General features: G+C 54.7%; 1 protein-coding gene across 1 annotated transcript; it reads right to left on the bottom strand.

Annotated features, from left to right (window-relative positions):
- On the bottom strand, nt 1–26,484 carry LOC133352064 (very low-density lipoprotein receptor-like). Its single transcript, XM_061567799.1, has 20 exons — nt 26,338–26,484; nt 25,993–26,112; nt 15,850–15,966; nt 15,041–15,169; nt 14,428–14,808; nt 13,536–13,661; nt 12,606–12,728; nt 11,630–11,749; nt 10,626–10,751; nt 10,114–10,288; nt 9,515–9,742; nt 8,841–8,959; nt 8,056–8,195; nt 7,097–7,238; nt 6,762–6,914; nt 6,413–6,541; nt 5,438–5,530; nt 4,766–4,837; nt 3,848–4,038; nt 1–3,597 (listed from the first exon to the last, which is right to left on the bottom strand). Exons 1-20 carry the CDS (start codon nt 26,402–26,404, stop codon nt 3,568–3,570), a joined length of 2,781 nt encoding a protein of 926 aa, XP_061423783.1. The 5' UTR covers nt 26,405–26,484; the 3' UTR covers nt 1–3,567.

The following is a 26,484-nucleotide window of genomic DNA, read 5'->3' as shown; positions in this document are numbered from 1 at the left end:
TTGCATTCCGGCATTTATTTGAACAAATTAGGCAAGTAATTTGCACACAGTAACCTCTGAGACGGAGACGCCGACTGCATATGCCATCACTTATTTTGTTTCATGGGCGGAGGCAAATGCAGCCAGAGCATAGACGGATTTCCCTGACCCCGAGACACGCGCACACGTGATGGTGGCAACATCACACGAACCCGAGGCGCCCCACGGGGATGGGTTTTTTTCACTCGCTGCAACGCAGCTCCACAAAGACGCCGACGGCGACGCCGCCGCTGGTTTTACCCAGGCTGCTGCCCAAATGTGTGCGTGCGAGCGAGTACGAGCGGAGCCACAGTCAGCAGCAATGCAACGACAAGAGGGGGGGGGGGGTTCGGGGAACACCGACCCCCCCCCCCCCCCCCCATAGCGCCATATGCAGCCTCGTGCGCCGCCGCTGCAGCTCGCCAGTGACCATGGCACGTGATACCCATCATTAAGTGCAAGATCCCATTCGGCCGATTTACAAACGCGTACAACGGACATAAACTTAAATAGAACCCCCCAATCATTTTGGCAACGAAAAGTGACAACTATACAAAATTGGCAACCAGTTGAAATAAAAGTTTGAACTTATATAACGCATATACAGATGTCACTAATTACGGCTGGATAGAAAACGCAGTGGGAGTTCCCCAGCCATATCTGCAGATCACGGTCAAGAATTTCCGCGGACCACCACGCGAACCACCGCGCGAACGTGGCGTTTCGTGGAAACGATCGAACCCGTGACAACTTTTCGGAGCCGCTTCTCAACACGGCTATTGCACGCGAGCAGTGGTAGGAAAGCATTGGTCGCGGCAACGCATGACAGACGGATATAGTACCCAGCGAACGCTGCAGATAAGGAACGCACGGGCGAGGGATACTGAACGAGGTTGCTGCCGTGGACAAAACTATCTCTCCCCCCCCCCGCCCCAGGCACAAGCTCCTCTCTCTGGCGCGACGATATTCCACCATGGCGGAAAGCACACGGGAGGTAGTAAGACCGAGCAAGGACGGACGCAGTCGATTTTCTTAAAGCTCGTGGTCGCGTTACGCCTGGCTCCTGAGTGCACGCGGTCACCCAGCCCGGCGACGCCAAGAACCGAGAGCCCTTCGGCGGCGCGGCAGAATTACCCTGACGAAGCTCTGCCTGCGACGCCGATTTATGAGGTTCGTTGACGCACCGACCGTGCACAGCAGCTCCTGAGGGTTTTAGCGACACGCGTTTGGCTCAGTTGGTCGGTTGCGACGACTGTCACAACAGTTGCGTCATCACGAGCGAGGCGAGGCCTGGCTGGAAAGGCATTCGTGAGTCCTTGAGATTCTTTTGCAATCATTATTATTTACAATTCTGCAACAAATCACGCACGCACCCACGCCGTAAATAAAATAAAAACTCCAAACGGGCAGATCCACACCCGAAGCCGTCGGCTACGCGACTCGGTGCCGTGTGACACAATGGCTAACGAGCCCCCAGAGTGGACGTCTCTGCTACCAGACTCGTCCACGATCGCGTGCGATTGAGAACAATTTGGTGGCGCAACCGAGAGCTCGGGGTGTTGACCCCACCTCGATGGGCTTTTTTGCTGGAAAAGCCCACGGACTTCACGTTCAACCCTCAACCGAAATGTGGCTGGTAGTGTCACAGGATCGAGTGTGCTTCTATGAGCAAGAGGCCACTTTGTGCCGTTTCCTGCGTTCACCAAAACGGCGCCGGTGGCCATCGTGATGGGTTCCCGACGCTGCTGCGGTTCCAACGTGACATCGCGACGCCACGGCACCCCTGACATTCTACCGATGCGGCCCACTGCCGCCCCTGGCCCTGAGTTGATTGATGCCAGTTCAAAAACAGGAAAAACAAAGATCTGAAAAAGCAACGATAAAGAACCACAAAAAAACCGTCTTGAAATCCTGCCGCCGCTAAGAAGGCACAGGGTGCTTCTCCCCGTGCCGTCTTTACTCCCGGCCAGTTACTACAGTAGGTCATCACAATACAATGCGTGTTGGGCAATTGTTCTGTCCCACACACGGAGCATTTTATACATATGTACAGAAAGCTAGTTACAAACACGTGTCGATTAACCGACATTTATCACGGATGGCTCAAATTTACAGAAGACGGAGTATTGTTTTGTTTGTACAAAGCCAGACATACATACACATATACACACAATACCAAGAATAAATAAGCCGATCCAAGCACAGTCCAACCGATTCACCACGCACGCAACACACAACACAATCGTCACCGCAGTAAACTGGCCACGTTACAAACATTCGGGCTTTGCTTGCAGTCATCTGCCCGTGTTTATAATATTAAGGCTGTTTCGTTGTCTTGATGGTACAGTCTGTGCTATGCACGATTAGAGCAGCGGCTGTCACATACACGCAGCTCCCGGATTCCGACTCTCCCGGGCGTCGTCAAAACCACTCCGCAGACAGACTCGGACGAGGAGAACCTTCTTGGCTCTCGGGCACGCTGCCTGCTTACAGACGTCGGCGATGTGACCTCCCCTCCCACCTCATCCCCCACCTCACCTGCCTGCTCGCCCGTCACATCAACACGCCCGTGCATCAACACGCCCACGGGTTTATAAAGCAACGATCGATTTCCCTACCCTCAAATCTGTAAACAATGGTGCTCCCCCCCTCCTCCTTCAGGAGCGATTCATTCAAACCAAAGCGCTTATGCAAAATATCACCCCCCCCCCTCCTCCTTCCCCCCGCCCCCGGTCGACATTGATGAGGTCATCAAACTAACATGGCCGTGGACAGCAACGTTACCACAGTTGAAAGGCTTGTCGTGTAACGGTCCGACCCGACCGCCACCCCGCCCAGATTGCGTCCATGCCCCCGCGGCCTGTTAGTCGTTGGCGTGTGACGGCCTTGAGAACTCTTTGGCTGAACTGGGCCACGTAGTGGTTAGAAAAAAAACAGAATGTGTGGTGAGGGCCGCAATGCCTCAAACGTAAAGTTTCTGGGGAGCGGTGGTGCGCGACAAGATTGCCCAGACCCCGTGAAAGGCGGCCGCACGTCAAGAGTCTCAGAGTGGTCACGACGCAGCCCGCTCTCCGATTGCCGTAGAAATATGGCAAAACCTCGGCAAGGTAGCTTGTGTTGTGGCCTTTCCCAGAAAGCAGGCTTGACTTCATCGATGGAGGAGACGTTGGCACCGTAAGTTTGATGAGCAGCTTCAACCGCCCACTCCCTCATTACAGCGAGGGGCGAATGGCAGAATGAGAACTTAAATTGCGCAATTAGCACAATGGAAGAAACACCTTCCTCAACCCAGGGCGTTTCGGAATTTCGGACGCAATTAAGGGCGACTTGTAACAATTTCTACAGGATCTGTGCCCCCCCCTGCCCACCCCCAGAAGCCCCCCACCCACACCTGCTTGGGAGAGAAGCCAGGGGGAGGTGCCGGAGAGAGGAGAGAGAGAATCAGACCCCTCCTGGGTGACTGCAGTGAAGCTCACTGGTCCTCTGGTTGTAAATGTATATTCGTGGGGCTTTTTCGTTTCCGTTGTTCTCCCCCCAAAGCTTCCGACACTAGTCCTCTTCTACGTGGACCTGCACAATCTGCAAACACATACGGACGAATAAATGTGTCAGGGAAAAAAAAAAACCTGAACAACCACACGAGGTCAGATGTGGCGCGAGAACGTGAAACAAAGTTCAGTCGACTCTCGATTATCCACGGCCAACCTCCCCGTCACTAGTGTGGATAATCGAGAGTCTCCTGTACAATGAAAACGAACAAAAGAGAAATCTCGTCACGCAGTAGTGAGCACAAAGTGTTTCGTTACCGGCGTGTGGGAGTGTTCCGTACCGGCGTGTAGGAGTGGGCGCTGCTCACGGAGCCGTTGCGAGTCATGCCAAAGCTCATCTCTCGCTCCTCCTCCTCCTGCTCCTCCGTGGTTTTGCGGTAAACCGGGTTCTCAAAGTGAATGCTTTTGGCACTACGCCGCTTCCAGCTACGCCACAGCATCGCTGCACCTGCTGCCAACAGCAGCAGCAGCACTGCAAACGGCAAGCACGGGGGGGGGGGGGGGGACATGAACACACGGCGTCACATGGGGTCACACAGTGTCACCCAAACCCCACCGCACCTGCCCTCCACACCCAGACGGCTTGCTGCCAAATTTAAGTGGAAATACCAAATAAAGATATTTTAATGATTCATAACTGACTTTTGGGTCAGATCACAGCGCAAGTCAAATGTGTGTCTCGTGCACCTTCCTCAACCCGATAGCCAATGAATAAAGCTGTCAAGTGATGAACAAACATGCCGGTTGATTGCTGCTTCAGCAGCACCACTGGTTGTGTTAGTGATCCACACACAGTGAACAAATGGGTACGTAATGTTTCCCTGGTGGTTACAACCAGCATCATCAGGCAAGTGCCGTACTGCCAGGAGATGGACTGAAACCGGCGACCTCTGGATTGTAAGCCCAGTGCACTGCTGACCGACCATTACACCGCTGTCGCAGCTGCATTCGTTTGTTACCTAACGAGCTAAACGCGACGTGGTTACTGCTCGAGACGTTTTTGTCCGTGCGGTAAACCGGAAACGGACTTTTAGTCATGCGGCTACCAGTGACAGAAGAACGCGAATGTAAAAGCCCAAATTGAACCCAGACTCTCGCCATCGCCAGCTCCATGCGTTGGGCCCCCAGAATCGCCCAGCCACTCACTTCACCATAAAACACCGAGTGTGGGGTGTGGGGTCGGAGTGGGGGGGGCTCACCAATAGGGATGGTGATCCCCAGTGCCACGGGCACCACAGACGTTGAGGCCTCCTCCTTGCGAGCCAGCATATCTGCAACGCGACACACAAGGGACGGTCGGATCAAGGGGGCCACAACGCGACGATCGCGAAGGTCAATCCAGCTGCCGAACGGCAGCACTGATGATCCAACGACACACTGAATCCAACATCCAGACGCCATTCAACTCCGACTGGGTGTGTGGCAGAAGTAAGTCGTTTGCGGTGTCTTTTTTTTATTAGACAAATTTGGATCGTGACGGCTGAAATAATGGGCTACTATTATTTTCGAATGGTGTCATGGGATCTTTTAACGTCCAAAGGAAGGAGCTGCTGTGTCTTACAGCCACAGTCAACAGCGGTTTCTCAGTAGGAGTACATTGTTGCCATGCGTTTCCAAATTGAGTAATTTGCGGTATTTTTTTTTTATTCTGGTAAAATTTAGACCGTGACGCCGGCCGGCACACAATGCTCGACTACTCTTTCTGAACGACTTCACAGGATTTTTTATGTCCACCGTGAGCGAAGCGGATAGCGATGTAGTATTTTTCCGGTAAATACGACACCACCGTGGTATTAACCAGGGCATGCCTGCTGGATTTGAACCGGTTTACAGGCAGCGAGCGACTAAAAGGCAGAGGAAGGGGCTCGTACGGGAGTTGGTCGCGGTGGGGGAGGTCGCGGGCGCCGTGCTCGTCCGCTGGTGCTGCCGAGCCGCGTCATCCGTCGTCACGGCAGCCGGGCGGTCTGTGGGAGGGCAGCGCGATGGTGAGCAGGGCGACACGTGTACAGCTCACGAGACGTAAGCAGGCGAGTCACAGCTGCCCCGGCCCCTCCCTCGCACTTACCCCATGTCCCCACCCCAACCACCACCGGTACCTATCACACAAAAATACCCCGTGTAGCCTTTAAGAGACTGTTGGAGCAAGTGCCGTTGGTCAGCACCTATTAAGGCTATCACGGCACACGAGGGGGGGGTGGGTTGCCAGGTCCGTGTACGGCCGCTTCAATCTGAGTATTTTTGCCGCCTCCGCAGCAGGTACTTATTTATGGCCAAGTTGACCGAAGGGGAGGCCCAGGACCAGTTTAGATATTTTGTCACCGATGTTGGCCCAGAGGGCGAAAATCAAACTCGGGTCGTGAGGTTCGTAATACAATGCGCTAACAACAACACATCTCACGCACACTAAACACACATGCAGAAAGAAAAAGTTCCCCCGTATAGCCTTTACAGACTGTTGGGGCAAGTGCTGTTCGCGAGCACATATGAAGGCCGACACGGCACATGAGGCAGTGGGTGGCGAGCACCATGCCCGGCCGCCTTTGTCTCCCTCATGGAAAAGTACTCATTTGAGACCGAGTCAACCTAGGGGAGACCCAGGACCGGTTCAGATAATTGTCACCGTTGTGCGGGAATGGAACTCGGGTCGCCAGATTCGTAGCGCGACGCGCTAACAGCTGCACTACCACTCCCTACATGCACCCTTATACTCTCACACACACCTCCCACTCACATCGCACCCACTCCCACAAAATACCCTTGCACACTCGCACGCTCACACTCGCTCACTCCAACCCGGCTGCCTGGTTTACAGGCAGCGAGTGATTTGAGGGAAATTGAGTTTGTACCTGAGAGCGTGGTGGTCGTGGTGGTCGTGGTGGAGGACGAGGCGGTCGCGGGCCGTGGGCTCGTCCGCTGTGGCTCCCGACTCGTGACGTCCTTCGGTCCGGTTGTCATCACGACGACAGGGGGGCGGTCTACGAGAGGCGCGAAAGCGGTAACGTGGAGTGAGCGACGCCCCCTGACAAAGACGCCCCTCCCGTCGCCTTGACGAAACCGGACCGTGGGGGGTCCGGGTGCGGCTTGTGATCGCCCATCGAGGCCGAGACGGTGCCCACGAGGGGGGCGGTGTGACCGTCGCGTTTGCGGACGAACCCCGGCCCCCCGCCCTGGGTCCCTCCCTACCCCCACGCTCACCTTTGCTGCAACCGCGGCCGTCGTTTGCGAGGAACTCCCCATCAGGGCACGCGCACGTGAACCGCGGCGACCCGGCGGTGATGTGCGGCGCCGGCAGGCACAGGTATGCGCAGCCGCCGTTCGGGAGCGGCGCTGTGCTGCACCAGTCCGTGCCTGCAAACCGAGGAGTGACAGCGCGGGGGGTGGGCATGAGTCAAGGGGGAGGGGGGAGATGCATACCCGCACGCGTGCGTGTGTGCGACGAGCTGTGTGCGATGGCGCAGCATGGAAGAGCACGGCTGGGGATGGAACAGCAGGGGATGGCACAGCAGGGGGTGGCAGAGCGCACGTTGTACCGTTTGGCTGCAGCAGGGGGTGGTAAACGAGCAGGTCCTGGGGGCTGTGCAGGTCCTCCACCACGGAGGAAATTCCGCTCCCCGTGTGCTTGTCAGCACTGTAGATGGCTTCCTTCTCCCCGTCAGCCCAATACACCTTGTCCTGCGCCACAAATACAAAGATCCCCCGTACAGCCATTAAACGATTGTTAGGGTAAGTGTTATTAGCACGTCACATGAGGGGGTGGCCATCACCATGTTCGGCCGCATTTGTCACCGCACCAGCTACTCGATTAAGGCTGAGCCGACCTAGGGGAGGCCCAGAAATTGTTAAAATATTCGCCGTTAGTGGTCATGAGCGGAAATTGAACTGGCATCGCCGTGTTTGTAGTGCAGGGTGATGACCACTGCACTACCACTCGCCACGCACAGACGCATTGACAATTTAACAGTTTTAGCGTCCCGAGACCGATACCTCCCTGACACACGAGACTACACCATTAGTCTCCGGCTTATCTAAGCCTCTAATTAATATTCACTCGTACAGCATGCACAGCCGTTACAAACTCAACTAACACTATACTATTTAAATGTTTTGAACTAAACAATTTTAGCTTACCAGGTAAGGCCCGCTGAGCTATATAGCTCTTTTTCAGAAGCAACCTAACCACAAATGATAGCCCAACAGTGGCTTATGATATGGGAATGTATAACAGCCAAATACGCTACACGCATGTTGAATTTAAATGTAGAGGGGACAACCGGAGAACCCGGTGATTTACAGGAACCGGTTTACAGAACTCGGTTTCCCGGACCAGGTTAACGGTAACAGGACCCGGGGTTACAGCTCGAGCGTGTTATACATGCTGCGGTGGTGCGCACAACACTACGAGTTGTGTGTGTTTGTGCGTTTACCTGGGGGGGGTTTGGACCACAAACGCCAAGTGTCCCAAGACCTCCGCCGCGAGCGGCGCCCTCACCTCGAAGATGGCGATGGCGAAGGGGTGGTGGAGCGCGTCCGTCTGGTGCATCACCTCGTGCCTCTCGCCCCCGGCCAGGTTCACGCTGGACAGCGTGCGCAGCTTTGAGTCCACCCAGTACAGACGCTTGTTCACCAGGTCTGCACGGTCAGGAGGGGTCGCGAGGGTGAGCACGGAAACACCGGCGACGAGTGTTCCTCATTCTCACCGGCGTAGGTTTACCCTCAACCCCATGCTCCAAGTCACTCGTTAATTTGCCAGCAGTCGGTTCGACTCCTAAATCGCTCTTCTATAGCTACTACCATGGCTACCGTTCCCGTGAACTTCAATCATTGATTCCTCAACCCACATTAAGGACTCGGTCTACTAGACTTGCTTTCGTCTCATCCACCAGACTGTGTTCAAGCACTACACTGCAGGTCACCACCCACCTACTCACCCCACCCCACCCACTCCACTCTACCCCATCGACCCACCAAACCACATTGCAAGTCACAGCACTTCTCTCTTCTGCTTCTTTCCCTGGCACTGCTCCACTATGGAATTCCCACCATCGTCATCGTCTCTTTAACCCATGGCTCTTATAATCATAATCACAACAGGCAGCAACTATGTAAAAGAAAGCCTTGCCTTGCACGGCAATGGGAGGCAGCCAGGAAATAATAATGATATTCCCGATCAGTGGTGACGCAGCCGTCACGCTTGCTTTGCACGGGCGGTTCTTGCCGGCTGTGTGCGCGCGCCAATCGGCGAAGGGGGCGGTTGTTCGTTTGGGCGAGACTCACCGAGCGTGATGCCGTTGGGCCACTCGATGTCCTTCGACACGATGACCTGGCGGCTTACGCCGTTCATGCCGGCCTTCTCGATCTTAGCCGGCTGACCCCAGTCGGACCAGTAGACGAACCTGATCGGGAGAGAGGCGACGTGGCGGTTAGCACCAGTGTAGGCGGCGCAATGAGTCGCACCGCTAGCACATGAGTAACAATAACGAAGCAATGTGCTACCTCCTTCCCATACCTGTCCTTACATGTAAATTAAAAAAAAATGTTTACATCTCATCAGAGTCAATCCAAAGGACAACCCCTGTTGACTTCCTCACAAAGTGGTCCCTATTTGATCTATCCTATAGGGATGGTGGGCCGAGGCAGCCACCCCAACCAGGATTTAAACTCATGCCCTTCCGATTGCAAACTGCTCGCTCAACCACTAATGGATATTCAAACCAAATATTATAGATACAGAAATTTGAGTAGGTAATACCATTCCATATCTGTCTCTCCACGTTAAAATATTTTTGACACATCCCATTAGCCACACGGTCTTCTGGCAAATGCAGAATTTCAGCAATATGGGTTTTACACAAGTGAAGCTTTTGACATTCAGTGTCTCAACGCTAGTGAACTGCCAAAACGGACAGACGGACGGACAGGGTGAGGGGGGTGGTGTGCCGCCTGCTCACCCGCTCAGCGGGTCTACGGCGATGGCACGGGGCTCGCTCAACCCTTGACCGAAGAGCGTGCGGCGCCGGGAGCCGTCGGGTTTGGCCACGGCAACGGTTTTGGCTTTCGAGTCGGTCCAGTAGAGGTTCCCGTGCACCCAGTCGATGGCGATGCCCTCAACAAAGACAGGCGCCTCGCCCAGCACGCTGGTGTGGCGCGTGGAATCATGCGCCTCATCCATTAGTGCGCTGTACGGGGAAGGGAGCGAGGCACAGAGAGAGCATCACACGCGGTGTCCACAATCGACAACGCACGATGCCAACGTGCTGCCCAATCGCTCGCTCGCTGACTCACCTCGGCCACTCATTCCCCTGCCCACCCACTCATGCGCTCACACTCATTCACCCGCTCGTAACCCCTCTCACTCGCCCACCCACCCATCCACCCACTCGCTTACTCATTCGCACACTCACCTGCTCATTTCCCCACTTGCTCACCAACTCACTCACTCGGTCACCAACCCACCCACTCACTCACCTGCTAATTTACCCACTCGCTCACCCACTCACCCACTCACTCACACGGGTATGGAGGACCCCCTCTCCGCGCTAGGCCACACCTGTAAACTTGCTTCTGGCCCAGGTCGGACCAGTAGATGCGGTTGGCCGTGATCTCGACGGCTACGGCGACAGTGTTGCGCGTGCGCGAGATGAGCTGCTTGTAGCTGCGCGTGTGCAGGTCTACGCGGCGCACGTCACGCTGGTTTGCGAAGATCAGGTAGGTCTTTTGGTGCTCTACACACACACACGCGGCACACGATGTTATGCGCGAACGCGAGACGTGCACCGACGCATTTGCTGCTCTCGTGTCAGTAGACCCCCTGGACACGCTTAACACACGACCGTTATGAGGTAAGGGTGCAACCAACACAGACCACCCCTCGCTGCTTTGCAATGGCGACACAATAAAAAATTGCAGTGAAACTAACCATTTATTTCACGTTCACCAATAAAAAAAAAACCTCAAGTTTACTTTGAAACGCAAGGTTTCCCAAAACAGCATTTGACGATGTTTAACGCTCATTTATCCAGAAGGGGGCAGCACGCGGAAGACTGGGGGAGGAACACTCACCAGTGGCCTTGCAGGCCTGCGTGGCGGGGTCCATGGTGTATCCCTCGTAGCAATCGCACTTGTATCCGCCCTTATAGTTGATGCACAGCTGGCTGCAAACGCCGGGCTGCTTGCACTCGTCCGTGTCTGTTGGGGCCGACACGCACAGCAGCAGCATGGCTCGTCAGGCTGGGTGTCCATTATCTCAAAGCCAAGGAGATTTCCTGCTCACGTGAGAGCAATAACAGTTGCTCATCTCCTGCTTTACAGTCATGATTGAGCCAGTTGGTAGAAATTCTGCATTCCTATTGGACAGGTGTAGAAGTCAAGAAACCACTTGTTGATTTCCTCACAAAGTGGTATTGTTTGAATCTACCTCTGGAGGAATGATAGCATGAGTCAACCCGGCCCCACCCCACCCCAACTAGGATTTGAACTTGCCACCTTCGGACTGCGAGCCGCTCACTCCACAGCTGAGCCACCCATGAGCTACAGACGTACAAATAAAAAAAACATGGCCCCTCAACAACGATTGCTTTCCTCAAAAACAATAACTATGCTCTCCGTTCACAAAGTTATGTATGTATGCTGAACTTATTTTGCACCGTATGTAGCCAACTGTGCTACTCAGAGGTGCAACCCATCAATAGGGTAACCGGTTCAACACGGAACAATCTCCTCCACACACACATCTACGAGACTATGCCACCAGTCTCGGGCTCGTCTAAGCCTCTGATTAAAACTCACTCGCACACAGCTGTTACAGCCCGGGTGCGTTCTACATTTACATTAGCACGGTTGGTTAAGTACAGAACAAAGAAAAGTTCAACATCAATATATACATGGCGGGGGTGCCCACCACTTACTGATGTATCTATATCAACTTGTTGATTGGGTGGTATGTTCGCTGCATGAACGCGCTCCAAGTTATAGTGGTTACAAGCATTTGTACATGTGACCGGCGTTGTGCAGAGGAGGGGCGGGGTGAGCTATGGCGGGGGACGAGTTTGCGATCGCCGGCTCACCTCCGCACGTGTACTCGTCCAGGAGTTCGTATCCCGCGGGGCAGCCACACTCGAAGCCTAGCGGCCGGTCCCAGCATGTGTGCGAGCAGCCTCCGTTGGTGGTGGCGCACTCGTTCACATCTGCAGCACAAACACGGGCAGACGTCAGTTGCCATCCGTGCCACACAAAGACCAAGATCCCCCCCATATAGCCTTAACAGACTGTTGGGGAAACTGCTGTGAGCGTGCACACACACTCCAGACTAGCACTTCCTTTTAACTCTGGTCTCGGTAGGAGGAGATAAGGTGTAGGTGGTAGAGGAACTGCGCATAATCAAGCAGTAGAGTCCATAATGCAGATGGGGGGCTGTGAGAAAGAGGTCAAGAGGTGCATTGCTTTAGCAGCACAAGTTTGTGAGGGGCCATGGGAACCTCTGTGGAAGAGAGAGTCTGAATGGACCCTACCCAAGCAGCTCCAAAAGAGTTGTGGGCTACGGAGCACAGGTGTCTGAGACGGATGCTGAGGGTACCGTGTCAAGGCAGGATAATCAAAGCAGAGGTCCGCGGGGCAGGTGAGTGCCAAAGCTATGATGAGACGTACAACGGTTGCGTTGGGTGGGCCGTATTGCAGGGTGCGTGGAGCCGATTGTTGAGACCAGCATTGGAGTGGTCTCCACAAGTCGAGAAGACTTCTAAGAGCATATAGTTGGAGGCCGTCGGGATAGCTCTATGGGTCTCGGTGTGTCTCTGTGCGAGTTCATGGGCCTCCGTGCGAGTCTTATGTGAATCTTTGTGAATCTAAGGCCAGGGCAGTGTTGATTGTACAGCAGCAGCTGCGGGATCTGGCAGGAGGAGTGGAACGCATTGGTGGCGAAGAGGTGTGGTGGTGGTGGCATCTTGATTTTGATGAACAGAGGGGGTAAGAGCTCGCACCGTTGAGAGGGAGACATAGGGGAGATGTGGGGGGGGTGGTGTGGGGTGCCGTGTGGGAACGCACTGCACAGGCTGAGCGGCTCGTCCGACCAGTCGTGGCAGTCTCTCGTCCCGTCGCACACTTGACGGTCCTGCAGGCACTCGCCAGAGCGGCAGCGGAACCAGCCGGGGCCCGTGCAGTCCACGGCTATAGGCGGCAGAAGCAGGTGCATAATTAGTCCAGTGTTACCACACGAAGCAACACGCAAAGTGACTTCCCGCTCGAACGATTGTTGAGGCGTTGGTGCTCATCTCCTGTTTACGACCCTGTAGAGCCAAATATTAAAATGTCCACATTCCTATTGCATGGGCAAGTCTACCTGTAGGACAACCACGATGCACTCCCCACAAATTGGTATTCAAGTTTATTGACTCTGGATGGATGATGTGCTGAGTCCACCCCCCCAATCAGGATTTGAACTTGCAATGGCAAGGTTTGCTCTTAAGCTGAGCTGCCACCCGGCTGGTTAACTATCAACAGAGCAGGAAGTATCACGCGTAACTTTCATCAATTCCATTGAATTGAATGGTCGAGGTGCTGCTGTGTTGAGGCTTCACATAAGCGAGTGTGTGTTGTGCATTGTGTGCGTCTTGTGTGCGCGTTGTGTGCGCGTTGTGTGGAGCGGTGGTGAAGTGGTTAGCGCACTGCACTACGAACTCGGCGACCCGAGTTCAATTACCGCTCGCAGCTAACATCGGTGATTAATATTTGAACCGAGCCCCGGGCCTTCCCTAGGTCGACTCAGCCTTTAATAAGTACCCGATGGATACATAAGCAATGGTGAGGAAAACATGCCCCGGTTTGGTGTTCGGCCACCCACTCCCTCATACACCATATTGACCTTCACAGGTGCTCGCTAACGGCACTTTTCCCAAAAACAACAACAGTGTTGAGGCTATACGGGGGATGCGGCAAGGAAGCGCCGCACGCACGCACGCAGGCTCGCACTCTCACCTGTGTTGTTGCAGTCGTGTTCGTCGGAGCCATCGTGGCAGTCCCTGAAGCCGTCGCACTGGCTGCTACCGGGCACGCACGACCCATCCGTGCAGCGCAGCTGGTTCGCACTGCAAGCCTCCACCTCTGTTCGACGGACGGGAGAGAGGAGAGGGAGGGGAGGGAGGCGGTACGGATTGAGATTCGCGTGCCTTCGCCGACGCCGTTTACCTCGCTCAGTTACGCGAGTCGTGACTAGGGTTGTTCACACAGGTAACCAGTGAACAACTCTCCAAATCGGTCACCGATTCTGAAAGTCAGGAACTGGTAATCAATTCCAGTGGGATGTGAGTAATGAAAGCAACCATTGGCCACTCGCAAACGTACAATCCGCACGACGGCCCAAGTCACCTCAGTACGAAGGTAAAGGTGCCGCCCTGCACTTGCTTGCTAGTGCCACGGCTGGTAGAAGGCCCTCTACGAGAGTGGGCTCTACAAAAGGTATCTGGCTACTCTCCCACGCTGACCAGACGGCTCGGGAAGTGGTGGGCATACCCACACTTTACCTCACCACACGTGACCTGCCGTTCGACTAAACTGTGATTGTGGCCCAGCCTTTATGCTACTGCTGGAAGAACAGAAGTGGGGGGGGGGGGGGAATTTAAGAAACTCGCACCATTGTTTTGACTTCCGCGTCAGGAGACAGAATTGATTCCGACGATCTCTGCATCCAGCGCGCTAAACCGTTACACGGCCGCTGTGGCAGCCGCCTTCACCTCAGCCAACAAGGTCAACGCGTCGGCTTTTGCTGCTCGAGACGTTTTTGGGTGCGACGTTAACAACCTTAGTCATGACCGCATCGGGAGTGAGGACTCATGAGTAGGGGGGGGAAATGGGGTGTGCGGGCACTCACTGCATCCCTCCTCGTCAGACCCGTCGTCGCAGTCGGGGTCCCCGTCGCAGCGCCAACCCTCGTGCACGCAGTGGCCCGAGCGGCAGCGAAACGCATTGCTCCTGCAGCTGGGATCCAGGCGGCCCTCACCGGGGCAGCGCTCGTCCGCCTCATCCTCACCGCCGGGGCAGTCGGCATGCCCGTCGCACTGCAGCATCGGCGGCACACACACGGCCGGGTCGGACGGGCACGCCAGCGAGCCGGCGGCACACGGCGGCACCGTGGGGCAGCCCTCCTCGTCCGTGCCGTCGCCGCAGTCGTCGTCGCCGTCGCACGCGAACTTCTCGTCCACGCACTTGCCGCTGCGGCACGTGACCTCGTGCTCTGCACACACCACGGGGGCTGTGGGAGGGGGGGGTGGTCACAAGTATTAAGAAGGGCGGCTGACCGGATTGTAAGCGAGAACTTCTGCAACAAGCGGCCAAAGCGCTGGCGCTACCGCCATCGCTCTCGTAATTGTAAATATGCCGAAATCCTTTCCGATGACGCAAGGAGAACAAGGATGGTGGCCTTGAGTGTGAGCACCGCTGAGAGTGGGGGTCATGGACCCCCGTGTGCTGGGGTCGGGCCTCACCACAGCCCTGCTCGTCCTCCCCGCTCTCGCAGTCGCGGTCTCCGTCGCACACCCAGCTGTGCTGGATGCAGCGCTGAGACGTCACGTTTCTACCGCAGTCAAACTCATCAGATGCGCAAGAGCGCAAGCCTGCCACAAACAAACACACAGCCGTGGGTCACAACCATAGTCACGCATACAACCACATGACCACACGGCTACACGCACATACCACACACAGTTGAGTCACACAATCAGGTCCACACACAGACCAAGATCAACCGTATAGCCTTAACAGACTATTGGAGCAAGTCTGTTTGCAAAAAGCACCTATTTTTTGTATTACTGTTTTTTTATTTTGTAAGGCACACTGAGCTATATAGCTCTTTTTCAAGAAGCGACCTGGCCACAAATGATAGCTCAAAGTGGCTTATCACGTGTAAATTTATAAGCAACCAAATACTCTAAACCTATGAAGGCTGGCACGGCACACGAGGGGGCGAATGGCCAGCACCATGCCCGGCAGCCTTTGTCTCCTAGTGGCGATGTTTATACACGTCGCACCAGATACTAATTTCAGGCTGAGTCGACCGAGGGGAGGCCCAGGACCAGTTCAGATAACCGTCACTTGTGTTGGCCGCGAGTGGGAATTTAACTCGGGTCACCAGGTTTGTAGCGTAGCATGCAAATCGCTGCGCCACCGCTCCCCATCCACACAGTTACACACACACATGCGCCAACAGGGGGGGGGTCACACGCCCGCGTGGTCCCCAGGCCAAGCTGGTACCACCGTGACTGGTGGCAATGGCGTGAGGAGAGGGAGGCCTCACCGCACTCGGCTGGGCTCTCGTCCGAGCTGTCGGGGCAGTCGGGCCGCCCGTCGCACCGCCACCTGCGGTTGATGCACATCCCATCGGCGCAACTGAACTGATCCTTCCTGCAAGGTCCTGCTCCCACACACGACGACAACACCACCATCACCACCACCATCATAGCGCCCCATCACCACGAGCGCCATCACTACCACCATCAACACCACGTACTCTCAACTCCAACTCAGCACCACGCACTCAGATGTCACCACCATATAAATCCACCGTGCAATGTGATGAGGCAGCAGTCAGTTCGATGATCCAGCACTCTGTAAACCTTCCGAGTTAGGAGAAGTTAATTATTTTTGCTACTTATATTCTCCAGAACGATACGAATGATTTATTTGCGTTATGTATCATGCAACTATGTGTTGAACTTGGACAAATTTCTATCAGAGATAGAGGGGGTCCTAAAACTATAAACATCAGACAGTTCACCAGCATAGTTCAATACAAGCCCGACTGAATGCTGGACACCGGTCCATTCATTGTCTCATCAGCTTGCTTGAACCATTAATGCTGCCGATGAGACACGCTCCCAGAATGCCGTGTGGCCGACAGTAGGATGTGGAGGGGGGGCAGTCAGTGTGGGGCAAGAAGGAGGAATTATTTTGTGTTCCATTCAAATTGCGGCCTTGCACAACCACCAACTGTAAACACTGGGTTCGGCGACTCCTCGGGCGTTCATCGACTCTGCTTTGCTCGTCACGGAAGCAGCCTTCGGAATGGTCAAGGCTATGGCAGAGGAAGGTGGTGGGGCAGGGCCCAGCCCCCACCCCCCACCCCGTCATCACCCACCAGCATCGCCACCACCACCTGCCAGGATCCCATTGGCCGAGGCGCGTTCACGCCACATCGCACTCTACAAGCGCCACGGCGCACAATAAATCCCCGTGTGTGTTTTGAGAATGAGTCATGCAAATATCTCAAAACATTCCCTGCATAGCCCATAAAGAGACTCGTGAGGCAAATCCTATTATCGAGTGACACCTACAAAGTCTGGCACAGCACACGAGGGAAGTGATGTGCAGCACTACGTCCGTCCGCCTTCGTCTTCGCAAGTGATTCATACACACCACGCTGAACGCAGATACTCATTTGAAGCCATGTCAACCTAGCAGAGGCCCATATTCGGTTTAATATACTTGCCACTGATGCTATATGCGGGAATGGAACTCAGGTGGTTGGGTTTGTAGAGGAATCCACTAATCACGGCAACCACCCACTCACAAGTACAACAACAACAGCAGCAGCTGCAGGAACAGCAGCTATCCGCCACAAACTGGCAGCAATGTCTCCGCAATGTTCGTGCCAGGCTATGATGAACTTTCAGACCATCACGTGAAGCGTGGATGGATCTCGCTCTGCTGACAGGCGGGTCACAGGATAGACCCAAGTGCCATGGGTTAACTGAGATGCGCACGCACACAAGTCCTAATACATCACAGTGGGATTGTTGTTGTTTTCGTCTTGCAATATAACGCGTGTGCTATTCTTTTACCACAATAAGGCCGTTCATACTGGCAGAGGCCACTATGCAACATCAGCTCAAATTCACCGGCGTTTATTGCACACAAATTGTCTGCAATAAAGTTGTACCGGCACTATCAAGTTGCCGATAAACGGGTGGCGAAACCCGTCCAGAGTTTTCTTACTTTAAAACCCTTTGCTACAAAAATTATGGTTTCCCACAATGCTGATTGGTTGTGTAAATAAATATACTTTATTTTTCAATGGCAAAAGTCAATGATTGTCCTGTTTAAATGAGCATTGCGGCATTGGCGCTCCATATCCTGTTTACAGTCCTGCAGTAGTGGTGGAAATTCCTTTATTACAAACGCTGACGTTGATTTTCCCAACACAGTAGTGATCATTATATTGAGTCCATAGGGAGGCAACCATGTGCCGAGTTAACCATCTCCAACCAAGATACAAACTCCTCCGCAGCCTTGAGATTGCGAGCTGCTCGCTCTACCGCTGGGCGGCCCACCAGGCCGGCAGTAGGACAACCGTCTGCTTCTTTGTTTTATAAAAACGAGTTGGGGGGCAGTGACTTTAAAGTCACTGCCACCACCTGTGTGCATGGAGCCGAGTCGCAACCATACGACCGCAGTTGAGAAAATCTGGGCCCCAAAAGCTCAAAGTTGACAATTGATCTCACCGATTCCTGCCTTCAACAAAAACAACTCAGCCGCATGACTTACAGCCAGTGCTGCAATCCCACCATCATGCAGGTGCCGCCCCACCCGCTCGGCCCCCACCAAATGGTTGATCACGTGTAGCGTGCGCTGCCGTCAATGAACGGCCCAATCAAAATAAACACTGGAGCTTCGTGGTGTCATCATGGTCAGCAACACTCACTGGACTTGCAGTCCAGAGGTCGTTCAAACAGTGGCACAAGATTATCAAATTTCCCCCGCCCCGCCTCTGTCCACCACCCAGCAGTATAAACGGGTTCACCACTGTCTACGGTCGGTAGGTAACGTGTGGTGGGGTAAAATGTGGGTACTCCAAACCTCTTCCAAGATGCACCGGTTCAACATGGAGGGGTTCGGTCAAATACAACTCGACGAGGGGCTCCTCTCTAGAGGAGGCCCTTCCGCGCGCTGTGGTGCGAGCAAGAAGTTGCAGGTCTGCACCTTTACCTTTCTAAAAAGTGACCTGAGACCCTCACCTCAAAACCCTGCCCACCCCCATCTCTCTCATCATCAAAGCCTGAGTCTGCTGATAATAAGACACCGAGTGTCAGAAACCGGTACAGAGTTTTGCTCGTGTTGAAGCCAATCGCTGCCGAAATGATGCAATCCGAAATGGGGTTGTGCAAAATTGACCATAAAATGTTTAATGTCCAGGGACACAAGAAAGAATGGACATATATAGTCCCATTTGTGTAGCTTGTAATCGCATGGGAAGGTGGTGTGCTTCCCAAGCTTAGGGCAGCAATGCGCATCTTTTTTCCGGCGTCCAGGGCAAATAGAGCGGAAGGAGGCTTGGGGGTGATTTGAGGCCACACGGGGTGGAAAGTCGGTCCCACTTGCGGGACCGATAAGGACAACTGCCACGGAGAATGCCGTCACTGGAGAGCCATTTCACAACGAGGAATGCACACTCACCCACGTCCCGAGAACAGGCGGGGTCGGACACCAACTGCGAGCGAGAAATCATTATTTGCTCTTCTATTCTTGCCTGTGGCGACATGTTCAGGAGCTAAAGGCTAATGTCGAGGTCTGCCTGGCAATTCGTGTAGGTTTGCTATCCCTCCTCCGTTGAGGGAGCACGGACAACAACAACAATGGTGGTTCGATCTGTAGTCCGTAGTTTGGGTTACATGGCCAGAATCGCACTACTGAGGCTCGTCTTGAATTTCCCATTCATGAAGGCGATGTGCGCATTGGCCTGTTGATGTTGTGACGCAGTTGATGGTTACACTTGTCTTCGAGGAGGAATGTCAAAGCCACGAGGTGCATTGTTTGGATCTGGAATGCGGTGAATATATACCGGACGTCCTAAATGTCTCACAAGCCAGTGATATCCGCCATTCTGACCGGTGGTTTAATCTCCCAAAATACAGCCTTGAAGTCAGTGGTGTGAAGTCCACGTTACTATGGCGGCAGCGAGGTCTATCCTTATGAAAAGCACTGTTGGACAACTGGTGTGGCAACTTGAAGCATCCTGCTATTTTGCCCATGGTTACGAATGCAGCAGTCACGTCGTGAGTAATGTATCGGTATTATTGTTCAGAATAAGGTTTTATCCATACAAGTCTCTAAACATGTCTCACATCATTCATACATTCTTCACGTGTTTGGGATTTTGGGGGGCGGGGTATGGGGGGGGCACCGAAGGACGGAGGGGGGTGGGGAGCTTTGCCTTTTTTAAAACAGCTCAACCGTCCCATGCAAATGCCTATTTCCCCTACTACTCCCCTACTACGACCCAGCCCCGCCACAGCGGAAGCCGCTGGGTGGGGGCAGGGGCATTGGGGCGGAGCTGGGAGAGAGGGCGCAGCGCCGCGTCGTCACTGGGCCGGCCCCCCGCACCACTCCCGGACCCTCCGCCGATTGGCCTCGACGCAACACACCACCGGCAATGGGGCGGGGCCGGGCAGCAGCGGGGGGCATGCCCCACGCGAGATGACGCACACCGACGAGCACGTGGGCGGGGGGGGGCCCAGCCTCTCTGCTACACACGCGGCACTTGTGGGGTTGCGCAACTCGTCGCCAGGTGCATTAATGCAGCGCTTACGGATTCCCACGGCCACCTCTAAAAGACAAAGATCCCCCGTATAGCCTTAACAGATTGTTGGGGCAAGTGCTGTTAGCAAGCACTTAGACAGACTGGCACAGTGCACCTATGAGGGATGGGTGGCCAACACCACGCGTGGCCGCCTTTGTCTCTCCAGTGCTGATGTTTTTACACACCGCGTAAGGTGCTAACTTTTAAGGCCAAGTTGACCGAGTGGCCCGGGACATTCGCCACTGTTATTGGGCATGAACGGGAATCGAACTCGGGGATGCCGGATTAGGAGAGCAGTGCGCTTAACCATTGCACTTCCACCATCACTTGTCCCACTACCACTGACCGCCCAGTCCCGTGTGGCACGCGGAATGGAGGAGGATGGGAATCTCAAGAATGATCAGCGGCATCGCAACTGGAACGTCGCACCACAATAATACAACAACAGCGGAGTGACAACACTCGCCATCTCCACACGGAGTGTTACACCTGGCGAGGGTTTAACATCGCCTTCACACGAAAGTGCCAAAATGTTATGTATCTATAAGGTGCAACTTGTAAACTTATACGATGCATTTTGTGATGTATAAATGGCTCCCCCTGGGTCCGACCCACCATCACCACCATGGTCGATAAAATAAAGTATTAATCTGTGAGAAGCAAACAGGAACCCTGCTAAAAAACGGAGTTTTGAGACTGAGACGAGGCTTTCCCTGGGAAAACACGCGGACTAACGATGGCAGCTGTACGTACGCAATGTGACGCGGTGCAGGGATAACGAACCAGCAGCAAACGCCCTACCTAGGGAATTAGCAGCGACACTGCTGCTACTCGTCCATGGGCCAGAGCAGTGAGTGGTACCACCTAAGGCAAACATTGATTTACACGGCCACTCATCTCAAATGGTTATTTGCCACATTAAGACATTTGCACCACTAACGCCGTGCTACCTCATGTGAGAGATCTCGGTCTGGGCTCATGGACTAACGGTGGCTGAATTGAAGCTACCGCAGAGGTGCACTGGTGCAGAGTTTGCAGGACATGGGGAGAGAGTTCGGGTGGGCAGAGTAAACATTATTTTGTTTTTGATAGAGCCACCCCGCCCCCCAGCCCCTTCCTATACGCGTGGGCATCTCAGAAGGGCGCTTTACATCACATCCGATCATCTCAACATTTGAAAAGGGGGGCACCAGTGGCACGGCTGTCCTAGTGCGACACAAGGCGGACTTGGGCACCTGCTCTATAATTGGGGCATTGGTCTGCAAGTAGGGGCGGTCCTGGGGAAAAGTTTTGGGGAGTGGCTGCGTCGTGGCCCCACTCTGCCCTGCAGCAACATTTCCTCCATCAGCCGCCGTCACTCAAAGAGTGAAACCTCCTTGCTTGGACTTGAGCCCCCTATGATCACCATTCTCACCCAGGGTGGTTATTAATAGAGACTCCACGAAACAATGCCACACCTTGAGCTCCAGCCACGCGGCCAATGGACACAGCGCTGTCCACCTCTACGTGTGTTCGAAACATAGTTGCTAAGCAAAGGCCCAAAACGTCACTCGTTCACAGAAACACGCAGCACTAACCAACGTTGTGCTAGAAAAAGTGTACGAACTCGTGTCTTGGACCGAGAATAGCAATTATTTGTGCTGGTGAAAAAAGAGAGACGATGGGAGGGAAATCTAAAGCGGAGCAGTGCGAGCGAAGAGTAATGTCACCTGCAACGTGATGGTTCAGTGAGTGAATGGGTGAGTGGTGGTGTTATTGTTGTTTTTGTGACCTGAACAGCGTCAGTATGTGACCGACAAAGCAGTCAGTCTGGTACACCGAAGTCCATAACATGGGTGAAGGAATCAACGAGTGACGTTCATAGGACACGGTAACCATGGTCGTGGCGACAGAAGAGCGATGAGGAGGTGACTGGCCGCCGGTGAGCGAACGAGTAACTGGAGTGAAGCAACGCGTGCTGGATCACCAATCACCCCGACTGCTGCTGTACGTTGCATTCTATCGGGCGCAGCAGTGAGGTAGGAACTGGGTGCTCGACCGCAGACGTGAGAGCAGCATACATCTTCAGAACACATCACCACCCTGCCATGGTCAAATTTGTGTGGGCGGCTCCGAGCCAGCTGTGCTCCGTCGAGGTTGTGCAATGGAACCTCGCTCACGTAGGGCCACAAAGGGTGCCTCGCCAAACAATGTTCGAATCAGGTGATGTTGAACATTAGAGGTTGCTCACAGAGAGACGCACTCGCGCGTGCGTCACGTGAGTTGAGAGCCAATTGTTAGCTGCCACGTGAGACGTCGGCGTGTGCGGTCTGTGAGTTACCGGGCCCGGAGGCCGTGATTGTCAGGGCATCGTGGGGCTGTAGCTATGTGACCGCTGAGGTCACAGGTTCGGCTGTTACGAGGTAAAGGTCAACAAGTTCCACAGAGTCCACAGATTTAGAACAAATGTGAGGGAAAGTTCTCCTCCTACAAACATCAGATCCACACCTTGCAGGTCTACCCAGGACCCACACCGTTATCTAGAACACTCACAATCACCAACAACATTCACCATCATCCAAAATGGTCATCTTCCAGAACACTTACTATCATCCAGAGACCAAACCACATACCATTATCAACAACACTGATCACCATCATCCAGCACGCTCATCATCATCCAGAACGCTCACCATCATCATTCCAGAAGGCTCACTCATTATCAACAATCACCAACAACACAAATCATCACGAACACACACCATCACCAACAACACACATCACCATCACCTTGGACCCATCACCCTTCAACTTCAACTGCCCCACCCCGCCCCTACTACCCCAAGCGCGCGAGGCACGCGGGGGGACCACGCCCCTGACACACCCACGCGTACCATTGGCCGCCCAAGCGGGCACGTCACATCTGCTGTTGAGCTCCGCGCCAATCAGCGAGCCCCGTGTCCCGGCTGACGTGAGACGCCGAGCGCGGGAAACTCGCCAGAGCGACCCCCCCCTTCCCCCACTAGCCCCTCCCCTCCCCCTACCAGCCCCTCCCCCCACCAGCCCCCAGCTGCCCCCACCACGACCCCCACGTCACTGCGTTACCCACAGCGCATGAATGGATGAATGGATGTCTGCCCAAACAAAAACTCAACTCCACACTCACGCCATCATCGCTGCAATTAAAATATATTTTAGTCAATCCCCACCACGATCAAATATTCTCCAGCAGCAGCATTTGCCTAGAGTGAAGCTAATTTAATGAAAAGAAGAATAGGCTGGCAATACCACACAGGTGTTAAGATATCCAAACACCAAGGAATCAAGTTTGCATTAACCACACATGCTTGTGGTGAACATGCAGCGTCTTTGAGACGGACTTCCCGACACCAGAGACCGCCTTCTCTATGGACTTGCCCCACCAGCGTTAGAGCAGAGAACGCAAACAGGCGAACACTAACAAAGGCAATTAAAAATACCAAAGTATTCATTGCTAGGGTTGAGAAGTCATAAATATAGGACTTTTTTGTCACTCACGAAATGATAAAATAAAAAAAATAGACGTTCCCCCTTTTTTTCAGATGCTCAAACAGCACATGGAGGCACGAACCACGCGAGCTTCTCTCCTGTGGGTCTCATCAGCAGTGTACCGAGACTGACGTGAAAACACACGCGACTGGAGCGACTTGCCAGCGTCAACAGGTAACCTCAATATACAAGCTCACCCTCGCCATGCTACTCACCTCCATCTCACCAACTCACCATGCTCCTCACCACACACACCCCCATCTCACCAACTCACCCTCACCATGCTACTCACCACACACACTCACCCCCATCTCACCAACTCACCCTCACCATGCTACTCCCCCCACACACTCACCTCCATCTCACCAACTCACCATGCTCCTCACCACACACACTCACCCCCATCTCACCAACTCACCCTCACCATGCTACTCACCACACACACTCACCCCCATCTCACCAACTCACCCTCGCCATGCTACTCACCACACACACTCACCCCCATCTCACCAACTCACCCTCACTATGCTACTCACCACACACACTCACCCCCATCTCACCAACTCACCCTCACCATGCTACTCACCACACACACTCACCCCCATCTCACCAACTCACCCTCGCCATGCTACTCACCCCACTCACTCACCCTCATCTCACCAACTCACCCTCACCATGCTACTCACCCCACTCACTCACCCCCATCTCACCAACTCACCCTCACCATGCAACTCACTCCACTCACTCACCCCCATCTCACCAACTCACCATGCTCCTCACCACACACACTCACCCCCATCTCACCAACTCACCCTCACCATGCAACTCACCCCACTCACTCACCCTCATCTCACCAACTCACCCTCACCATGCAACTCACTCCACTCACTCACCCCCATCTCACCAACTCACCATGCTCCTCACCACACACACTCACCCCCATCTCACCAACTCACCCTCACCATGCAACTCACCCCACTCACTCACCCTGATCTCACCAACTCACCCTCACCATGCAACTCACTCCACTCACTCACCCCCATCTCACCAACTCACCATGCTCCTCACCCCACTCACTCACCCTCATCTCACCAACTCACCCTCACCATGCAACTCACTCCACTCACTCACCTCCATCTCACCAACTCACCATGCTCCTCACCACACACACTCACCCCCATCTCACCAACTCACCCTCGCCATGCTACTCACCCCACTCACTCACCCTCATCTCACCAACTCACCCTCACCATGCAACTCACTCCACTCACTCACCCCCATCTCACCAACTCACCATGCTCCTCACCACACACACTCACCCCCATCTCACCAACTCACCCTCACCATGCTACTCACCCCACTCACTCACCCTCATCTCACCAACTCACCCTCACCATGCTACTCACCCCACACACTCACCCCCATCTCACCAACTCACCCTCACCATGCTACTCACCCCACACACTCACCCCCATCTCACCAACTCACCCTCACCATGCTACTCACCCCACACACTCACCCTCATCTCACCAACTCACCCTCACCATGCTACTCACCCCACACACTCACCCCCATCTCACCAACTCACCCTCACTATGCTACTCACCCCCATCTCACCAACTCACCCTCACCATGCTACTCACCCCACACACTCACCCCCATCTCACCAACTCACCCCACACACTCACCCCCATCTCACCAACTCACCCTCACCATGCTACTCACCCCACTCACTCACCCCCATCTCACCAACTCACCCTCACTATGCTACTCACCCCCATCTCACCAACTCACCCTCACCATGCTACTCACCCCACTCACTCACCCTTATCTCACCAACTCACCCTCACCATGATACTCACCCCACACACTCACCCCCATCTCACCAACTCACCCTCACCATGCTACTCACCCCACATCTCACCAACTCACCCTCACCATGCTACTCACCCCACACACTCACCCCCCATCTCACCAACTCACCATGCTACTCACCCCACTCACTCACCCCCATCTCACCAACTCACCCTCACCATGCAACTCACCCCAACAGCTCCCCTTCACATTCTAACCCAGAGAGAGAGACCACACCCACACCCCCCACTCACCCCTCACTCACCCTGGCACGACTCACCCCTATCCAAAGCAGCCCATTCCGACTCAAAGAGACCTGACCCATCACTCCTCACTGCCAACAGCTCACCCTTGACCCCTGAACAACACCGTGAACCCTCACCACCAGCTCACCCTCAACCCCATCGCCATCACCCCACGGGCCACTCTCTCCACCACACTCACCACCCTCACCCCCTCACCGCCCTCACCCCTCACCGCCCTCACCCCTCACCGCCAACTCACCGCATCCCGTCTCGTCGCTGCCGTCCCCGCAGTCGTTGCCGCCGTCGCAGCGCCACGCCTCGGGCACGCAGCGCCCATTGCGGCACTGGAAGCGAGACGGGTCACAGCGAGCAAACTCGCCTGGGGGGGGGGGGGCACGGGGGGTGGGGGGCACAGGGGGGGGGGCACGGGGGGGGGCACAGGGGGGGTGGGGGGCACAGGGGGGGGGGGCACCGTGAGGACCACGCAAGGGAGTCGGGGACGCGCGGCACGCGTGCGATAATGAATGGGGGGGGGAGGTGGAGGTACGAACGGAGACGCCGACGGCGCCCGCCAGCGCCCGCCACCGTCTGCGCGTCTCCTCACCCGAGGCGAGGGAGGCGGCGAGCAGCGCGACGAGGCCGAGCGAGAGGAGGAGGCTCCGCTGGTTCATGGCTCCGCGTGGACGTCGCGACTCGGATGTGGGGAGGCGGCGTCGCGGAGCGGGGATCTCAACAGGCGCGGGGCGGAGCC

This window comes from Lethenteron reissneri, chromosome 39 (genome assembly GCF_015708825.2).
Source record: "Lethenteron reissneri isolate LAM-NWPU_2019-01 chromosome 39, ASM1570882v1, whole genome shotgun sequence".
NCBI classification, from domain to species: domain Eukaryota; kingdom Metazoa; phylum Chordata; class Hyperoartia; order Petromyzontiformes; family Petromyzontidae; genus Lethenteron; species Lethenteron reissneri.
The sequence above is the reverse complement of the archived record's forward strand: the minus strand, read 5'-3'. Positions and strand labels throughout refer to the sequence as shown.